The sequence below is a fragment of the Seriola lalandi genome, unplaced genomic scaffold, assembly GCF_002814215.2.
Source record: "Seriola lalandi dorsalis isolate HSWRI2012SDOR001 ecotype SW California unplaced genomic scaffold, Sedor1 jcf7180002054973, whole genome shotgun sequence".
NCBI classification, from domain to species: Eukaryota; Metazoa; Chordata; class Actinopteri; order Carangiformes; family Carangidae; genus Seriola; species Seriola lalandi.
Window position 1 is genome coordinate 1,799,213 of NW_019525523.1, and position 12,467 is coordinate 1,811,679.

The 12,467-nt window shown below is 40.1% G+C and overlaps 3 protein-coding genes across 5 annotated transcripts; all 3 read left to right on the top strand.

Moving 5' to 3' along the window:
• The first annotated feature begins 917 nt into the window (after window positions 1-917).
• rack1 (receptor for activated C kinase 1) lies at window positions 918-4,642 on the top strand. Its single transcript, XM_023396206.2, has 8 exons — window positions 918-1,134; window positions 1,672-1,843; window positions 2,518-2,665; window positions 3,009-3,104; window positions 3,318-3,428; window positions 3,785-3,925; window positions 4,174-4,284; window positions 4,531-4,642. Exons 1-8 carry the CDS (start codon window positions 1,026-1,028, stop codon window positions 4,594-4,596), a joined length of 954 nt encoding a protein of 317 aa, XP_023251974.1. The 5' UTR covers window positions 918-1,025; the 3' UTR covers window positions 4,597-4,642.
• Window positions 4,643-4,661: 19 nt separating this feature from the next.
• On the top strand, window positions 4,662-7,555 carry nme5 (NME/NM23 family member 5). Its single transcript, XM_023396217.2, has 5 exons — window positions 4,662-5,377; window positions 6,081-6,286; window positions 6,919-7,019; window positions 7,115-7,233; window positions 7,386-7,555. The coding sequence occupies exons 1-5, from the start codon at window positions 5,243-5,245 to the stop codon at window positions 7,458-7,460; spliced, it is 636 nt and encodes a 211-aa protein (XP_023251985.1). The 5' UTR covers window positions 4,662-5,242; the 3' UTR covers window positions 7,461-7,555.
• Window positions 7,556-9,113: 1,558 nt separating this feature from the next.
• Window positions 9,114-12,461, top strand: hnrnpaba (heterogeneous nuclear ribonucleoprotein A/Ba). 3 transcript variants are annotated; one of them, XM_023396228.2, is made up of 9 exons: window positions 9,114-9,229; window positions 9,734-9,963; window positions 10,394-10,562; window positions 10,657-10,815; window positions 10,906-11,037; window positions 11,159-11,249; window positions 11,381-11,536; window positions 11,637-11,722; window positions 12,162-12,461. In XM_023396228.2, exons 2-8 carry the CDS (start codon window positions 9,749-9,751, stop codon window positions 11,705-11,707), a joined length of 993 nt encoding a protein of 330 aa, XP_023251996.1. In that variant the 5' UTR covers window positions 9,114-9,229; window positions 9,734-9,748; the 3' UTR covers window positions 11,708-11,722; window positions 12,162-12,461. The 3 variants fall into 3 exon arrangements, with proteins under 3 accessions (XP_023251996.1, XP_023251994.1, XP_087027186.1); XM_087171060.1 differs by having other exon boundaries at window positions 9,182-9,281; XM_023396226.2 differs by lacking the exon at window positions 12,162-12,461 and having other exon boundaries at window positions 11,637-11,724.
• Window positions 12,462-12,467: the final 6 nt, after the last annotated feature.

Genomic DNA, 12,467 nt, shown 5'->3' on the forward strand with positions numbered 1-12,467 from the left:
ATTTTGTTGAAGGATTTCTGATGAGCATCTGACCAGTTTGTTAACCTTAAAGTACTATAAGTACATCTGAATTAGTAGCAGTCGCACCATGGGGTAGTGATATCACTTTTTCGGTTGAAGTCCCCATGAGACCATTTTATATCAGACCTTTCAATATACACATTAAATATGTTCAAGTGCAAAAAAACAGTCATGTTTATCTATCTGACCAACAAAAAAATGTTTTCGTACCAATGTAAAATAAAAGCATGGATGTATCATTATTTTACCCCTTTTATTATCAGCACAGTATGTACAAGAAACATTGTGCACAAACAAAACTGTTCTCAGACACAGCCAGAAAACCAAAAAATTAATGATTTGTCAAAGCAAGATGCTATTTGCAAATAGCATATTTCACAAAAATGCTGCGTTTTCAGGGCCTTTTTATGTTTAAGGTTTCTTATTGTGGTGCCATATTCATGACAAAGATGATCAAAATCTGTTTTGGAGTGAGTACATTTCTTCTTATGAATGTGAAATTTAATAAAATAAAAACCTTTACCATGTCATTGCTTTTGAAACAGATTAAAATGTCTTGTAAGTGGATTGCTTGTTCATTCTTTGTCCTTATAAAATATTGAACATCCTGCCAAAATGTTTTTGGTGTAAAACAGATCGCAACTTTTGTTTTTCTGATCCACAGATATCATCACCATAGTCAATACGAAGTCTAAACCTCTCCATTACTTGTTTTACTGGATATATCCAATGCAAAATTCTATTCTATTCTTATTCTTTTGGTTTCACTGAGCAGTAAATCCATGTTAAATGTGAATGTGTAAAAACAAATGTAGGCTCGGGCAAAAGTATCAAGTCCACATTTCCCAGAGTCCTTTGCGGCCCGCTCCCCTCCTCATAACTTTTGCATCCGGGTCTGTACTTCCTTTTCCTCTGTGCCTAGATGCGATGAGGACTTAGGTTTCCCCGGACCTCTAAAAAATCCGAATCCATCCTTGTTAAAGGCACCACCGAACCACGCCAAAATGACCGAGCAGATGACAGTGAGGGGGACCCTGAAGGGGCATAGTGGATGGGTGACCCAGATCGCCACTACGCCCCAGTATCCCGACATGATTCTGTCGGCGTCCCGAGGTGAGGTTCCCCTCTGCCGGCTCAGCCAATATGGCTGTGATAGCACTAGGCAGCTAACTGGTTTACTGCTATAACGTAAGATAAATGACGATACGGACGTGAGTGGCACATGAAATGCATGTAACCAGCCATGAAGACATCTAATGTTTTTATACAGTTTGAACACTATCATAATATGTTGACGTTGGAGAGATAGACACAGGTTAGCCGAGCTAGCTAACACTATCAGGCGTCATCAGTAATTCAGCTCTGCATTGAATCTGTGACACGTGTAATAACATACAAATGTAAGTCCAGGTGTGATAACATACATAGTTGTAACTGTAGTTAGATGCATGAATGTGTGGCCTATTAACAGCCTATTACTAATCTTTGTATGTTGAGCCTGCTAACTGAGTAAATGTTGACAGCTTTCCCTGGTAATGCACTTGTCCAGTGCTAAATATTACTTGCTAATGTTCAAAATATCTGTTTTTTACTTGTTGGAAATGAGGACACTGATTTATTCAAAAAATCGTATTTTTGTTTGTTTTCCAGACAAGTCAATCATCATGTGGAAGCTGACCCGTGATGAAACCAACTATGGCATCCCCCAGCGCTCCCTGAAGGGCCACTCTCACTTTGTAAGTGATGTTGTCATCTCCTCAGATGGACAGTTTGCCCTGTCTGGTGCCTGGGACGGGACCCTCCGCTTGTGGGATCTTACCACGTAAGTGCCGGGAGTGGACTCTTGGGTTACTGGCCAGATGTCCTCTACAGGATTACAGTAGATGATTTGTATGTTTTCATGCTAAACACTAGAGTGGCCACAAGTATAAACTAAGCAGGAAAATACCCAGACTCACTGTAGCTTAGCCACAGGAATCATAAATAACTGGTGCTAAAATGACGGTTTGAAACGATCATCTTCACCATCAATTAATCTACTTTTATAACAGATACACCAGGTGTGCGTTAAGCCCTTCCCCACATTAATTGGTCAGATCTGAAACAAACCCAGTGTAATTTGTGTCATTAGTGAAAATTTGTAATGGTACATTTGGTCACAATTCAGTAGGTCACCTCTTAGTGTCATAGTTACTTGGTAGGAGGCAGTAATGGACCTCTCTTTCAGCTATACAAGACCTTTTAATGACCAGTATGTGCTGTAAACATTGATGTTGCCAGTATATGATAAATATTCATTGTCACCCATAACTTGCATCCATTAACACAGAATGTTGAGAGGCAAGTTGTATTGACTCTTCAATGTGTTCATAACTTTTGGAATAGGTCTTAACCAGTGTTAGCTGCAGCTGTATTAGACATGCATTTGGTTATCTCTGCTTGTCTTAATATGTGCAACAGTTGTGATCATTTGTAATGTTTGGTATTTTTCCCCAGTGGCGCCACCACCCGCCAATTTGTTGGACACACCAAGGATGTTTTGAGTGTGGCCTTTTCTGCTGATAACCGCCAGATTGTGTCTGGCTCCCGGGACAAGACCATCAAGCTATGGAACACTCTCGGAGTCTGCAAGTACACCATCCAGGTGAGCTGCCAGCTGACCTTTCTGTCAGTGGAGTTAGTTAATGGTTGTAAGTACTAGACTGTGACGTTGCACTACTTTGAATGAGAAGTTGAATTTTGTAATCCCTACTGATTTAAAAAAAAAAAAAAAAAAATGCACAGAAATATGGAATTTTCTCAATTTACAGTTCTTAATTCTTTCATTAGTGAGAGACTAGCAGCCAAACCAAACACTTAACTGTAGACATACATGTTTTCTCCTCCTCGCTTACGTGATCAGAGATGGTAATGATTCCATCTGGCAAAATACAAATCGCTAGTGTCAGATAACAAGTATCTTTTATTTTTACCTCTTCAATGTGCAGGATGAGGGCCACTCTGAATGGGTGTCCTGCGTGCGCTTCTCCCCCAACAGCAGCAACCCCATCATTGTCTCCTGCGGCTGGGACAAGATGGTCAAGGTATGATTTTACTTACATCTCCTTTACCTTACACCTGTGACTTATAAAAATAACCTGAATGAAGTTTAATCCTAAATTTGTTGACTTAAAAATTAGCATGTATTATCTGACCTCAATGATAAAAAGATTGATGAGGCACTACCCAGATAGCTTTATATGGTGGGGTATGTACTTCTGAGGTGTGATTGTAGTCTTCCTATCCTATTCTCCTAGGTGTGGAACCTGGCTAACTGCAAGCTGAAGACCAACCACATTGGCCACACTGGCTTCCTGAACACAGTGACTGTCTCTCCTGATGGATCCCTGTGTGCATCTGGTGGAAAGGTATGATATACATTTGTTTCAGCATATCATTTATTTATTATTGTAGACTGTCACAGAATGTTTTTGACCTTTTCAATGCTCATTCTGAACCCAATAGAAACACTAGCTTAAGTTCAGTCTGCAGGTTTCAACAGTGATGAAAACTTTTGATGCATCTGTTTAACAGTGATGATAAAAGAGGCTGTTTCTGAGTGGTACCTGCACTTAATAAGATTGTTGTTAGTGCTGAAGATTTGTAATGTTAATGCAACAATTGCATAGTCATTAGTTGTCTATCATGTACATATCCTAGAAATTGGCTATATGTATGACTTACAAATATGGTTATTAAAGAACACGTTTCTCTTTCCATTCAGGACGGACAGGCCATGCTATGGGACCTGAATGAGGGCAAGCACCTCTACACCCTGGATAGTGGTGACACTATCAATGCCCTCTGCTTCAGCCCCAACCGCTACTGGCTCTGTGCTGCCACTGGCCCCAGCATCAAGATCTGGGTAAAAGACTTCATCCTAAATACCTCACTACCAGTATATGCATTAGCACCATATACACTGTATCATAAGCTATAGTGTAAAAGTCAGTGATGAAACTTCAAATGCCAACTGTATTCTTTGATGATAAAGAGGCTGTTTCTGAGCTTTAACGTAGACCAATTTGTTAGTTATGTAATTTTGGATGCAGTAGCCTCTGTCATTGATCCATTTCTACCTCTGTGTCTGGTGTTTTCCTTATCTTCGTGTAGGATCTGGAGGGCAAGATCATTGTGGATGAGCTGAGACAGGAAGTGATCAGCACAAACAGCAAGGCTGAACCCCCACAGTGTACTTCCCTTGCATGGTCTGCTGATGGACAGGTACAACACACTCAGCTCTTTAGGACCTATCAGTACAGATGGCTGGCTATCCCACTAGTCAGTTGTTTTAGTGTTTTTACCCCCAGTGATTATACCCATTCACTTATAACTCTGATGTCCACTGGTGACAGTCCTGCAAATATGAGGGGCACTAGAAACACTTATTTGAGTATTATTGGACAAACTATAGGACTATAATATCACAGAATTTGAGTACTGTTAATTTCGATCCCTGTTCTTTTACAGACCCTGTTTGCTGGCTACACTGACAACCTGATCAGAGTGTGGCAGGTCACCATTGGAACTCGATAAGAACTTTTCGTTGATGAGACTTTGAATAAAAGACTGTTTGAAAAGATGATGTGTGCTTTTTTTTGGTTGCAACACTCTGATAATGATTATGTTACAAACAGTACAATATTTCTTTATTGTAAATTTATAATAGAACTTTCACCCAAATAGGTATAATCAGTAGGGACAATAGTGATTTCCAAACCAAACTAGTTTTGATATTTCAAGGGTTTATTCCAAAGTTTGTTTACAGTTTAAGCAAATTATATTTGAACATGACACATATGTCAACACTGTCCGAGCTTAGTGCAGATAATAGTCATTGTTCATCCAAACTCATCAATATTCTTGTACACACTAAAAGCTGAAGTAAGGGTAATGTCTCTAAGAAGAGGAATTACATTTGGTTGACTTTAAAGCCTGTAGGTTACGTGGAACTCGAACCATATTATTTGATACATTGTATGGATTGTCCTGCTTGGCTTCCCGTAGACGGGTAATTGTATCCTAGCAACCCGAATACAGACATCAAGACCGTGTGACTGGTTGAAAGAAACAACTAGCCGCTCTTGGATATTTTTAATTTTTTTTTAAATTAATAACTTCATTTCACGAGCGTAATATACTTCATCTTTAACGCAAGGCTATAGATGCTTGTTTAACTAGCATGAAGGAAAGGATGGACCAAAGTTCATCTCGCATTTACGTGGAGAGAACTCTGGCTATCATTAAACCAGATGCCATTCACGAAAGTGAGAAGATTGAAGACGTTATCCTCAAGTCGGAGTTCACTATTTTGCAGGTCGGTTTTACATTTGATGTTTGAAAAATGCAGAGATTGAAACAATAACGTGAACATATGTGAATTACAATGCCCTCTAATGCAACAGATATGTCATTCGGTGAACATTTACATTTGTAGTGGGAGACGGGCGGTTTCACTTTTACGGGTGTGCTTTACTGTATCTATGATTAGTGATTTTTGATGATATAGTTTAGGTATTAACTTTTGTTGTAAGATGCTCCTACATAAACAGATATGGCTTTCTCCGATTTTGTGTAGCGCCTCATGATTATATTAATAACTGATTTATTGTACATATATTATCTATTATACGTAATAAGAAACTGCTGTACAGAAATATTTTTGAGGCAATGGAGACAGTTTTACCATTACATAGTTTGCCCACCAGAGAGCGCCGACAATGCTTTACGAAGCACTACATTTAGTTAAGTTAAAATTAAATGATTAGGATTTGTATTTTTTGGTGCAGTGTTCTCCGAGAGGTTGAATCTTGAATGAATTGCATACTTTTGAATGCCTGGTAATACAATGAATGCCATGTGATCGTTTCCCTGATCCACCAACTCAGTTAGGTCTGAGAATTACTCGTACTCATCTGAGTGGTTTGAGATAGATAGTGGATTCATTCTGATCCACTAAATTTGATTTACCCTTTTCCAAACATCTCACTAAAGTGTCCAATACTTCATCCCTGCGGCAGAAGCGGAAGCTGCAGCTCACTCCAGAGCAATGCAGCGACTTCTATGCAGACCAGTATGGAAAGTTCTTTTTTCCCAGCTTGACCGCCTTCATGAGCTCTGGTCCCATCATTGCGCTGACTCTGGCTCGCAACAATGCTATTGCCCACTGGAAGTCCATCATAGGACCTGTCAACAGCACCAAGGCTAAAGAAACTCATCCAGAATGGTATGTTTTACTTCTAACTTGTTAGTGTCTGTGTTAATTCAGACTTCTGTTCTGTTGTTTGTTTGTTTACATAAAATATATTACAGTGATAGGCATTTTGATTGACTCACTGCTTTGGAACGCTGATATGTATGGTGCATACATACAAACCAGGCTTGTGATCTATCCCATAATGTCAAACAAAACATTTTAGTTCTTGGTAATGCATTATGCGTTTGCTTAGAAACAGAGTCGGGCACAGACCTTCAGAAGTTCTGTACATGTCTCATATATAGATATACTTGGGTCAGACACATTATGTTGAACAAAATGTGTGAGACACTGTTTACTTTACAGTGACTCCAGTATTTGTTCAAATATATATAATTCATTGTGATTCTGAGCCCTAGCCTCTGACTATTGAGTCATAATAATGACTGATTATTAGGAGTGTAATGGTCAGAGGCTAGGACTCAGAATTATCATACTATAGACAAACAGTACATAGTTCACCTTGCGTTGTGAATGCAGGTGATCATTTGATTTTGATCCTTTTTGATTTGTTGTTTTATCTGAAGTAGAAGGGTAAAGGTTTGTGGTCATGACAACCCACGCAGGAGTATTTATATGAATGTGTTATATTATTTCCCCAGCCTTAGAGCAAGATATGGCACTTCTGACCTGAAAAATGCACTCCATGGCAGTGAGTCGTTTCATGCAGCTGAGAAAGAGATCAAATTCATGTTCCCAAACTGTAAGTAATATACACACTCACACATACTGTTGTTAATATAGAAATGTGGTATTGAACATTTAAGATTCTGTACTTGACATGTTCTCTCTCTTCAGCTGTAATCGAACCCTTTCCCTCAAGGGAAAGAATCGAAGAATACCTGAGCAGGTATGTAAACCCAACTCTACTACGTGGACTCACTGAGCTCTGCAAGCACAAGCCACACAACCCCTGTGTAAGTGTTCAGTGCTCAGCATTTTGAAATATACAGATGAACATATTTATTCATTAGCCATTGTTTATTGCTGTTAATATTACTTTTACTATGTTGCACTTGGAGTCCCTGAAACATTGTAGACGATTTTCCTGCACTTTCATTTACAATAGGTTTGGCTTGCTGACTGGCTGGTGAAAAACAATCCAAACAAGCCTCAAATATGTGATGTTGAAGAAGCAGAATGAAAAATAAGTAATTACAGACAATGTAATATTTTAACAAATGTGTTCAGTACTACAATAAAATGAAATGTATTTTCAGCACCAATCATCTGTTATGTTTGCTTTATATTAAAGTTAGCTTATATATAGACCATTTATTTCTTTTTAAGCACTGCTGTAAGTAGCGTGACTTGATTCATAACTTGAATTTAAATACAGCAGATTTACATGAGAGCACTAAGAACTGGTCAAAATCATTCAATTAGTCAAATCACAGATTTGTTTGTTTGTTTTTTAATAAAGCATAGAATTGAACTGCCTGCCAAATCAGCCAGGGGGTTAAAATGTTACGTTTAATTTACTGAACATGATTGCATTGAGTGAACTGGATGAGTTGTATGACCTGAGTTGAGATGAGAACATTAACTAAGTTGGACCAAACACTCAGTAACACGTTTACATACTTTGACCAGCTTCATCTTTGGTTGCTCTTCTGGAAATGGTTCACAAAATACAAAGTCTTATTATTGTCAAAGTACCTTCATGTGCATATGGCTGTGCAAAGTAGATGACTTCACCTCATCGACTGAGCATTACAGTGTTTTATTCACAGGAGTTGTATGGCAGACTGATTATGTAAGAAAATAATCCCAAAAACCAGTGATGGTATTGTGTTTTTGAGAGTTTTTCAGCAATCAAGGAAAAAACATAGAAGAATACCTATTATAATTATTGAGATGTGGCTGGATGTTTCGGTCAGTTTCTAAATGCCATTTTAGTCCAGGTTATTTGGTCTGCAGGGTGTAACTATGATTGTAGCTTTTTATATATGTGGTTCCTAACTCATTGTCTCGACAGAGGGCTATAAAAGTCTGAAGAGCTGCAGATTTTTGGATCGGCTCTGGTCCCTGCAGCCCGCACAGAAAAATCGGGTATAGAATGATGGATGGCTGATAAATCAAATGAATGGTCAAACAGACCAAAATATGCCAGTCAATGTCAAACTGTCTATTGCCATATCTACAGGATCTTGAATAATTAAATATCAATAATAACTTACAATGCATTGCAGTACAACACAGCACATTATGACCTCATTACTTGTTGAATCAGCAACTCTTTGACAGCCCCAATACTAACTGCATAAAAACTCAACAAAATAGTGTTTATTGTGAACCTGCAATGTACTTTATAATGTATATGATTTAACCGTTTGTTATTTTGTCCAACCCGTGCTCAGTATTTTTCTTAAACCTGTAGTCACTGAATTACATGTCCATACATATATATATATATACAACGCTTAGTGACAGCTCTGTAAGTACATTATTCGTCAATTATTCATGATAACCTGATATTTTCCACACTGTCCGTTAATTTTTACACGCACATAGGTATGACACTGTTGAATCTGGTTACATTTTTGTCAGATTAAGAGTGGATTGCAACACAAGAAACAAAAGATAAGAATAGCGCTTTATTCGCACATTATTCGAAGCGAAATATTTGCTGTGTCGAGTTGAAATAGACGAGAGGGGTAGAAGTCGTTTTTATTAGAGGCAGAATAGGTACTCTGAGTTCCTTCCTGTGTGTTAGGGGCGTGTACGTCTTCTGTGAAAAGAAATCAGCGCGTATACAATTGGCCGAAGCCGTGAGTGGCAGCAGCTACTATCCAATCAGACTCCGTCTCTTCAGAAATGTGTTTTTTTTTCTGCCGGTTCTAGAAAACCAACCACGAGTTGTCGTCGTGTGGGAGAATCCATCTTGAAGAGAGCTCTCCGGTTGTGTTACCAGTAAGCAGGTTTTCGTACTACTTTAGCTTTGGTTTTTTCATTATATTGTCACGTAAGTACTCGGATTGTTGTAGTCTTTTCGTTATTTTCTCTTTTAGAGATAGATTAAATGTCTTTGAGTAGTAGAAAATATGAGCATAGACGGAGTGCGGTTAGCACGGCCTCTGCATTACGTAACTGCGAATTTGAGTTGTACAGTCTAGGCTTGGGTTATCAGTGTGATACAGATGGCTCCACTTTTTCTAATCTTTGGCTGTAGCAAAATTGTACTTTAAAATGGTGGGTGGTTACTGCGTTGTGTAAGTAAACATTACTCTGTTGCCATTTGCTTGCACTCGGTAACAAATGAGGCTTTCTGGGAATGTATGGAGCGCGATTGTGCCGGCCAAAATGGTGGGAAATGCCATGTATTGGCACCATGTAAATGGCGAGGCATGTACGGCATTACGGGTTATATAATCACCGTGATTTTCTAAGTTAATTATTTTTTTCCTTTCGGTTTAGGTATAATAGTGCAAAATGTCTGAGACAGAGCAGCAGTATATGGAAACATCAGAAAACGGCCACGAAGTCGACGATGATTTCAACGGAGCCGGCCTCACCGAAGAGGGGAACGACGACAGCACCGCGAATGACTGCGGAGATGGCGCGGGGCCCGACGCCGACGGGAACTCGCAGAACGGTGGCACCGAGGGCGGACAGATCGACGCCAGCAAAGGCGAGGAGGATGCTGGGTGAGTCTACAATGTCATAATGTGATTCTTTGGCGAAGCCGACACTTATATACGTACTCGTGGCTTGCCATGTTTCTTTGTTCAACCGGCCTTTGTTGGCGCCATGTGCAGAGTGGAGGGGGGATGGGCGCTTGAGCAGGGATCAAATCTAACATGTATTGGCTCATAAGAAGCAATAATTTTGCGGTGGTTTCTGTGGTCGCACAGCGATTTTTTAACTATATTGAATTAATGTCGTAAAATAGCCTGAAGCTACTGCAACTGTAGCCTGCCGTCCTACGTCATTGGGTCAACAGATGTTGTGGAACAGTGTGTACATTTACACCCCCTCCTGCCCAACAACCACCCCCACCCCCACAGCCATATAAAGTTGTAGTAGCAGTGCTGCCTTTAACGCTAAACCTCTCCCTTTTCCTCTTTCTGTGTTTAGGAAAATGTTTGTCGGTGGTCTTAGCTGGGACACAAGCAAGAAGGATCTTAAAGATTACTTCTCTAAATTTGGTGAGGTGACAGACTGCACCATAAAAATGGACCAGCAGACAGGCCGGTCAAGAGGCTTTGGCTTCATTCTCTTTAAAGATGCAGCAAGTGTAGACAAGGTGAGTTGGGAAGAAATTATGTTAGAGCTTTATCAACTCTAGTGTGTATACGGGATGGGTAGTTTTCAATGTTTTCTCCCCTCCCCTCCCTTAGGTTCTTGAACAGAAGGAGCACAGGTTAGATGGCCGACAGATCGACCCCAAGAAGGCCATGGCCATGAAGAAGGATCCAGTCAAGAAAATCTTTGTGGGTGGCCTTAACCCTGACACTTCAAAGGAAGTCATTCAGGAGTACTTTGGGACCTTTGGAGAGGTAAGACATTTATGGGGTTTTGCCCTATGTGAAGCCTCTGAATTACAATGACACTGACTGTTTCAAATGCTTGTTTTTTCTTTTGTTTAGATTGAGACCATTGAGCTTCCCCAAGATCCAAAGACGGAAAAGAGACGGGGATTCGTATTCATCACATATAAAGAAGAGGCTCCCGTCAAGAAAGTTATGGAGAAGAAATACCATAATGTTGGTGGAAGCAAGGTAACGGCATATCACACATTCTTTATTCAGGGGAAATTGTGTATCGTGTACTCAGTTTCATAATTATGCTCCATAAGCCATTTCACTCTTAAATGCAATGTGCTCTTGTCTGGTGTTCCAGTGTGAAATTAAAATAGCCCAGCCCAAAGAGGTCTACCAGCAGCAGCAGTATGGTGCTCGTGGATACGGAGGACGTGGCAGGGGCCGTGGAGGTAAACGCCTTTATATGCATACCAGCAAAGTCTTTATTTTAATCTAGACTCAATTGTAAATTTGTGTGGATTAACTGTCTGGGTTCTGTGTGCGGGAGAGTTGTGACAAAGGCTTCACCTGTTGTTTTTAGGCCAGGGCCAGAACTGGAATCAAGGCTACAATAACTACTGGAACCAGGGATACAACCAGAACTATGGCTACGGACAGCAAGGCTACGGATATGGCGGCTATGGCAACTATGACTACTCTGCTGGTTATTACGGCTATGGGGGTGGCTACGATTACAGTAAGCGATAAGTGCCCCCAGGGAAAGAAAAAGAAACTTTATTTTCTTGGTCCTCCTTGTTGTACAGAAGAACTCAGTCCCTTTTTCTCTTGTCCTCCAGACCAGGGCAATACAAGCTATGGGAAAACTCCAAGACGTGGAGGCCACCAGAGTAGCTACAAGCCATACTGATCACACGTAGTGCAGGTATGCATTTTTGCATCATCCGTGGTAGTATGAGAACATAGCTGTAACCATTGGTGCCTTTTTGACCCCAAAGATCTCCATCTACTCTAAATCCATTCAAGCATTGTGGTGGGGTTAGGGTAGGTCGTGTTGTGGGGTCTGTGATCATTAAAGATGGATTCATTCCACCTGTCAGCCATCTTAAGATGCATCTCTACAAACACTACTTGATCAATAAGGGTTGAGTTTGTGGTGGTTGAGAACAGGAATAAGGACCGTTCCACCTTTCACCAGGGTGCTACGTGTAATAGCTAGCGGTCGTGTGTCCCCCTCCCCCCAAAGTGTGTCTGTCCATTCACTGACCTGTCAAACTCATTCATGCACCTGTCTGTCTTTGTGTAACTGCATGCCATATTTGGTTTATTCTCAGTAACGTTAAGCACCGTGTTTTTCTCTTAAGGTCTAAAGTAAATAAGAAAAAGAGATCCATGGTCTGACCACAGCGAACATGGGCTCTGGCTTTTCCTTTGGAGTTGGCAGAAATTTGGACTCATGCTCCATTTGTACAGATCAAGTGAGGAACTGGGGAAGCAAATGTCACTTTTCCACTTTTTATTTTATATTGTTTTGTGTCCATTTACATTTCCAGTGATGGAAGTGTTATTTTTACTGTACTTTTTGGTACCTTTTTGAATCTAATGTATTGTATGGTTGTATTTTTACATGTCTACTGGATTTACAGATGAGCAGGAGCAAGAGCTTTTAA

Excerpts from the sequence above, each read along its gene's own strand:
- nme5 (XM_023396217.2), top strand. The coding sequence starts at position 5,243 with ATGAAGGAAAGGATGGACCAAAGTTCATCTCGCATTTACGTGGAGAGA. Across the intron at positions 5,378-6,080 it reads CGGAGTTCACTATTTTGCAG|AAGCGGAAGCTGCAGCTCAC; the intron begins GTCGGTTTTACA and ends TCCCTGCGGCAG. Across the intron at positions 7,020-7,114 it reads CAAATTCATGTTCCCAAACT|CTGTAATCGAACCCTTTCCC; the intron begins GTAAGTAATATA and ends CTCTCTCTTCAG.
- hnrnpaba (XM_023396228.2), top strand. The coding sequence starts at position 9,749 with ATGTCTGAGACAGAGCAGCAGTATATGGAAACATCAGAAAACGGCCAC. Across the intron at positions 10,816-10,905 it reads ACTTTGGGACCTTTGGAGAG|ATTGAGACCATTGAGCTTCC; the intron begins GTAAGACATTTA and ends TCTTTTGTTTAG. Across the intron at positions 11,537-11,636 it reads TGGGGGTGGCTACGATTACA|ACCAGGGCAATACAAGCTAT; the intron begins GTAAGCGATAAG and ends CTTGTCCTCCAG.
- rack1 (XM_023396206.2), top strand. The coding sequence starts at position 1,026 with ATGACCGAGCAGATGACAGTGAGGGGGACCCTGAAGGGGCATAGTGGA. Across the intron at positions 1,844-2,517 it reads CGCTTGTGGGATCTTACCAC|TGGCGCCACCACCCGCCAAT; the intron begins GTAAGTGCCGGG and ends ATTTTTCCCCAG. Across the intron at positions 4,285-4,530 it reads CATGGTCTGCTGATGGACAG|ACCCTGTTTGCTGGCTACAC; the intron begins GTACAACACACT and ends GTTCTTTTACAG.